Source organism: Morus notabilis, unplaced genomic scaffold (assembly GCF_000414095.1).
Source record: "Morus notabilis unplaced genomic scaffold, ASM41409v2 Scaffold1362, whole genome shotgun sequence".
NCBI lineage: Eukaryota > Viridiplantae > Streptophyta > Magnoliopsida > Rosales > Moraceae > Morus > Morus notabilis.
This window is the reverse complement of record NW_010358722.1, coordinates 7125-14351: the sequence shown is the minus strand read 5'-3', so window position 1 is coordinate 14351 and position 7227 is coordinate 7125. Positions and strand designations below refer to the sequence as shown.

Below are 7227 nucleotides of genomic sequence, written 5' to 3'. Positions count from 1 at the left end.
TCTTGTCGGCTCCTTCTCATCTATGGGGACCTCGATCAATTCCTCGACCAGTCCCGTCACTGTCTCTTCACCTGGGAGCCTTGGATCTAGATCGAATTCCTCTGTCTCGGTCACCACCATCCTCATATCCCTCCTCGCCTATCCCGACTCAGCATAATGGCGGACTATATCAGAATGCGTAAGCCTAGACCTATACTGGTTTCCTCTTACTTTTCCAATCCCGTTAAGAGTTGGGAACTTCATCATATGATGATAGATTGACGTTATGGCTTTCAGAGCTATCAATGTCCGTCGTCCGATGTCTGCATTGTACTGGTCACCTCCCTTCACATTAAAAATTTTAACATGATGGTTGAGGTGTGGTCGGTCACCAATCGTCACTGGTAGTTTTAGTATCCCCTAAGGGATTACACAATCCCCAATGAAGCCGTACAAGGGTTGTGTATTACTCTACAATCTCGTTCGGGGAATCCCCATCTTTTCCAGGTACTCGGCGTACAGAATGTCCACCGAACTACCATTGTCAACTAGGATGCGGCAAACCGTGTGGTTACCGATCATGGCTTCAACAACGAGAGCATCATTCTGGGGGAAATGCACATCGTTAGCGTCTGCCTCTAAAAATGTTATTTTGGCCTCTTCATATCTCGCGGCCTTGACCTCTCGACCAGACACACTCATGACTCTCCAGTTAAATTTTTCCTTCGTTTCTCTAGCGTACTCCTTTTGTGCGTGGTGAGAAGTACCGCCGATATATGGCCCTCCAAAGATTATTCTTATCACACCGACAGGTTCAGGTGGATTGTCTTGTCTTTAATCTTCCTGTCAGTCGTTGTTTCACCAATTGTTGTTGCTCCATCGGTTGGCCCTGTATTCATTAAGCCTCCCCTCACGGATCAATCTTTCGACCTCATTCTTAAGATCAAAGCATTCAACGATCATATGTCCACTCTCACCATGAAATCTGCAATACTTGCACTGATTTCTTCGCGTCGGGTCAAATTTGAGCGGTGGTGGTTGACGCAGTACTTGGAGGTGACTTATCTCATGATAAACATCCTTAATCCCCATGGTTAACGGGGTGTAGGCATCGTATTTATGGGGCTTGAACCACTTGGTATCCCCCTGGCCTGTTGAGGCGTTGTTGCCCCTGTTGTTCGGGGTTGGATTATACCTTTGCTCTGCCTGCACATGAGGATTACCTCGGCGCTTCTTGCCATTGTTCTGGCTACTCGGCTGCTTGGCTTCCTCTTTTGCGGGGACCACCACCTTGCTTTTCAAGGCCTTTTTGGCCTCCTCTACATTAATGAACCCCTGTGCTCTTGTCAGGAGTTCTTGATAGGTCTGTGGCGGCTTCCGGTCGAGGTCTGTGTTGTATGGGATGTCCTTCTTCATGCTCGATAGGGCCCCCATCAAAGCCACCTCGTCAGTCATACCAATCTTTCAGGGACTCATTTGGTCCCTGGTAAACCCTCGAAAGATTTTATTTGGGTGGGATGTACTTTTTGACACCTATGAACTGAGTCAGAAAGGCGTTCGTCAAGTCATCCCTGCTTGTAATGGAATTTGGTTTCAGGGATCTGAACCATCTTCTTGTGGAGCCAAAAAGATGGTTTCTGAATGCCCGACACATGACCTCCTTGGGGTACCCATGAAGGACCATGTGCCCCGTGTAGACTTCTAGGTGGTTGCCCGGATCATTCCTTCCATCGTATAGTGGAATGGGGGTGGCTTATACTTAATGGAATTTGGTTTCAGGGATCTGAACCACCTTCTTGCGAAGTCAGAAAGATGGTTTCTGAACGCCCGACACATGACCTCCTCGGGGTACCCATGAAGGACAATGTGCCCTGTGTAGACTTCTAGGTGGTCACCCGGATCATTCCTTCCATTGTATAGCGGAATGGGGGGTGGCTTATACTTATTGGGCAGCGGGACCTGAATGATGTTCTTTGTGAATGGGTGGTCGTGAGACGTGTATATCTTGGCATCGACGTTTACAACCTCGGCTACCTTTCAAACAACTTGCTGAAAGTTGTTTAGTCAACTCCCTATCTGCTTTTCTAATCTGACTATCTTCTTAGCCAGAACCTTATTCCTGGCCACGAGCTCTTCCTCTTTCGTCCGTTGTGTATCTTGATCACGTCGAGCGTTCAGCTGCTCTCTTACGTCCCCACCGCATACGGACGAAGATTCTACCGGAACAACATTTTTCTAGTTTCTGTTTTCCTGTGGTTGAGGGGGCACCTATCTGCTATTCATTGTCTGGGCTGCAGCCCTCTCCTGGGTTCTTTTTTTGGCGGCCCATTATCTGCTCCCTACAGACCTGTTTGACTTGGCTGGATGGGGGTTATTGTTGGCCCTACTGTCACCGACCCCCTCAGCGTCACTGTGTTGGTCACCAATCACTTAGTTCCCGACGACAGCATTCACTGGGTTCATCGGCGCATCCTCCAGCGACGGTATCAAATTTGGCCTTTGATCCCGTTCAACGAAGGCTGTAGCCATTCTTTCTACGGCCACAACGAGTGTTTCAACTTTTTTTTGAAGCAGGTCAAGGCGATCTAGGGGGTTTCCGGTGGATTCACCCTGCGATTAGGCTGTACTCTCACCGGTTCCTGGTTGCCGTTAGGTGGATTCGTCAGATTCCTCCCTTCAATGGTAGGATTCTGGCCTTCCTAGCTCTTCTGATTAGCCGTCATGCTGTGAGTCCTTCTTGGAGGCATGTTCACTACTTTTGCTGGATGCAAAGTCAAAGGTTCAGGCCCTCTTTCTAGCGTCAATTGTTGACGGTGAAATTTAGTCAACTAAAAAATAACTCTTTCCGGGAACACTTGTAGACGTCTCTCACGGATTAATCAAGAAAAATCCTTGCAAAAAATAAAGAACACAGAAGTTTATAGTGGTTTGGCAAGAATTCTTTGCCTACGTCCCCTTGTGGATGCACTAGTATATTATCGATTATTATCTGTCTTGTAGTAAAATAGTGCGTAAAAAACTTAATGGAGGAGGCAGACTCTATTTATAGACCTTTTACAGATTAGAGACCTCATCTCCACTTCCCGAGGGGATCATCCCCTTATCCCTAAATCTCAGAATTTGACAGTTGTACCTCCACGATTTCAGCGACCAAATCGAGGCAATCACCTTTATCGGTTATCTGATTTCGCGATTCGGATCGTGACAGTTTTTACAGTTTATCTTTTCCTGAGATGGCGGGATTTAATTTTGATTTAACCGGGCTGATCTCTCAACATCGTGAACTTCACGGCTTAGGCGGAGTTCTCGACGCATATCTTCCTCCTGCATGAACTCTCGTCGCCTTGAGGGCATCCTACGTACGATCATTTTCTCAACGTCAGTGACCAACTCTTGACTAAGAGCGTCTCGGTGCTTGGCAGCCAAAGGAGCGGTCGATTGCTCGACTGTGGCGCAACATGTATGATGATGGTTGTTGAGAAAAATGGTAAAGCTTATATTGGACCGAAGAATAATTTAATCGGATTTCTGCATCGAAGTACTACTGATTTGATAAAAAAAAAATCTAAAACAAATTCAAAACAAGTACATCATATTGTCCTAGCCATTGAAATTCACATGATGAAACAATAATCTGGATTTCAATCATGGACGATTTGATGGCAAAATACTGGTTGTGGATAACATAACGAGGGTGATGGTGATGTGGACTGATTTTTAGCAGCGGGGGGTTCCTCTTTCTTTGGTTCCTTGACTTCTTCCACACTGAGTAATGTCGCAGGTCCAACTTTCTTCCTTAGAGATCTGGTCAAGCTAACAGAGTCAATTTCATCACCAACAACCACCACTTGATCTTTGCCTTCTCCGCTGATCTGAACCGAGATCACTCCTGCATCAATGATTCAATCGTTAAATTAGTAATTTGTAAGTTCATGATTTGAATTTAAACCAAGATTATGCACTACCAATTATATGTATGTATGTATGTATACCAGCGAGAAAAAAGGAACTATTTGTGACATCACGCCCCCATTCCTTGTACCGTTTTTCTATATTAGAGATCCTAGCGTCTACAAATAGAATGGAAATTCTACTCAAAAATTGGGCTGAGTTTCACAGCCGCACAGTCTATTGACTAGGTAAGGACGTGAAGTCCCATCTTAAAAGGAGGGAAAAGTATCGTAACCGATGCACCACCACATTCTAGTACCTGATTCGACTGCGGCAACCTTCATGGCTTTGGTCCTGCATTTTTCACAGCTCATGTGCACCTTCACAACTATCTTTTGCTGCACATCACCATTATTGTTAACACTTTATAAACTTATACTCCTTGCTAAATGTTAAACATATGATTTGAAGAACTAAAGAAACAAAGATTTGAAAAAAAAAAATCCTTTTTTTTTCTTTTGGTGTACCTTCATGTTCTCGGGGAGAATGCAGCTAGGTAGCTGTAGGCTGGAACTCTTAATTAGAAAGAGAACTTCTAATGATGATGCGAGTCGTTTGTGTTTGTGAAAAAAGGCAAAACATAGTGAGCTCAATTTATACATGAGCCTAATCAGTTTTTAATCTGAACCTTAATTCTTTAAACTTTTTTTTTTTTTTTTGGCTATTACATAAATTCTTCTAACTAATTAAAGTACGTACGTTTGACTCCAGCTAGCTCGGTGGAAATTGTCTTACAGTAGTCAACTAATCAATTAATTAATTAAAAGACATCTCGATGGTCTTTGATAGAATACTATTGCCTCATGGCCGCCATTGGAATTTCCGCACATATATCATAGAATAATTTTTGTGCTTCGACAATTTAACCCAGGTAAGAAATCATCTTAGATATATATATTTTTTTTTAAGGAAAATCATTTTAGATATTGATAACTACTTTTTGCGGTTTCTCTAATATTTCGTGGAACTTATATGTAGTAATTAGGAATACCTACTAGTAATGCACATTTTAGAATAAATGAGGATAATACCATCGTAATCAAGCAATATACAAGTACGGTGGAACCTAATGAAAATTCTTACAGTTAAGCCATATTTGCTACTAGAGAATCTGTTTGAACCTCTCGCATGAATATTCTTTTTATTAACTCATAATGCTACTTATAGGTAAGATATCTCTCGATAGTGTATGTTTATAAACATCATATTGTATTCAAATTGAATGATAGTCTAATAGTTCATAACTGTTAGATAATGATAAAATATATGTTTCTGACCTACCAAACAATTCTCTTTTCAAAGATTTAGAAGGAAAAAAAAATGTAGTGTGGATGTGAAAAATACTATGGTAGTACTAGCTGGGAAGCGTACTAAATTTTTGACGTTACATTTGTAAAAGAATTCAGTTGACTTTTCCATACTTGTGAACGCAAAATAAAGAACTTGCAGTTGTAATATTAAAACGAAAATAGGTTTTGTTGAATATATGGTAGCTATACTTTGTGAATGCAACATAAAAAAAGTTTAAATATAGTTGAATATAACTCGAGAGTATCAAGGTATTGAGATGCTCTCTGTCGAAACTTTCTAAACCATACTTTGTGAATGCAACAGAAAAAACTTTGAATATGGTTGAATATAATTGTTTGAGTAAAATTCGTTATCATGATCATGACGTGAATTTTATATGTATTTTTCCCAATAGTAGAACATTCTCGTACATGTATACTTCGATTTTAGAACCTTTCAGAAGACAAAAAGTTTCTCTCTTCAAAGACTTGTGAGCGTTTACCTTTAATATGATCGCTTTGTTAAGACCACCAGCCAACAACATACACATGAGAATTCTACAGTTGGGTCGGGCATAGGATATACGCTTGTTCTTGAATCAGTATATCAGTATCAGATTATCTCAATTTTGAACTTTTTTTCCTTCTATGTTTTGACTTGATTTTGACTAGATCTAATTCTAAGCTTTATTCTTTTCACAACTCAAATTTTATTACTACAGTGTTTTTTCTCACAAATTTTTTTTTTTTTTTCTACAATGTCTTTCTCTCACAAAATTTTTTTTTGCTATAGTGTCTTTCTCTTACCTAATTTGAGTTGTGAAACATCTGCTACAAGTAATAAATATACACTACCTTCAAAAGCTTCTATAATAGTGACTGCATGCATAATTTAACAGTTAACGTTAATATTAGATTCCATCATCTTTCCACCCAAGAAGGCCGTATAATATTCCTTAATGATATCTATTCATCGTATCTTTATTAGAGAAATTGTAATATATATCTCAATTTCGATATCACAAAAATTGGCCTAAAACACATTCGGGAAGAACTGGCGCGCACAAGCACGCACTGCAGCGCGCACAAAATAGACCTCTCGGGTCTGTTTTGTGATGCCCGAGCGCTGCAGCGCACAGCAACGCGCGCTGCAGCGCACGGACGCGCTGCAGCGCTCACAAAACAAACCTCTCGGGTCTGTTTTACGATGCCCGTGCGCTGCAGCGTGAATGTCATCCGCTGCAGCGTAATTTGCTATCGGAAAACGTGTTTTCGTGTGTTTTAGTGATCTGAAAAGGTCTTGAACCATTACATCCATTTGTGATATGTTTTCTCTGTTGGAAATGTGTCCAGAAAGTAGGATGTAATTTGTTATTTATGAAATGACAAATATCGGATATCATTGTTTTGCTGACGTTTATAAATAAAATAAAGTTATGTTTTAATTCATACTCAAGAGTGTTAGTAATATTGCTTACTCCATACACTATTATCAACGAAAGAAGAGTCAGGGAATCCCTGCTGGACAAGCTCTTCTGATATAGTTTAAAATACATATTCGCAGTCTTAGGATCGATTGGGCAATCAAATCTGATTATAACTGTTAGATCGAACCATATGATGCTGGTCTCGGGGCATGGGAGTTGGACTCTGTGGTTGATCTAGACATGTTCACAACATGTTGAATAGACCATGTAACTAATTAGGTTAGAGCAAAAACCGTTTACAGAGCTCTAAACCTAATTATTACAACTTAAGTATATTTGTATAATTATCTCAATCCTGAAGTGAATACATAACTCGACTTAATTTCTCATGGTCTTTTATTCACCAATGAGATTAGTTCATAGTTTTTGAACAACATCTCGGCTATTGGGATCATGACATAATTAAGTTGGAGTTGTGTGATTCACAGATATGGAATTCGTAAGCGATAATGTCACCTCATGCTTTATTGATGGGTGTGTGAATAAATAAACCAGGCTTGGTATTCAATGATGGTATTCAT

General features: G+C 40.7%; 1 protein-coding gene across 1 annotated transcript; it reads right to left on the bottom strand.

Moving 5' to 3' along the window:
- Positions 1 to 3620: 3620 nt before the first annotated feature.
- On the bottom strand, positions 3621 to 4403 carry LOC21384363 (heavy metal-associated isoprenylated plant protein 47). Its single transcript, XM_010093150.2, has 3 exons — positions 4398 to 4403; positions 4190 to 4268; positions 3621 to 3868 (listed from the first exon to the last, which is right to left on the bottom strand). Exons 1-3 carry the CDS (start codon positions 4401 to 4403, stop codon positions 3621 to 3623), a joined length of 333 nt encoding a protein of 110 aa, XP_010091452.2.
- Positions 4404 to 7227: the final 2824 nt, after the last annotated feature.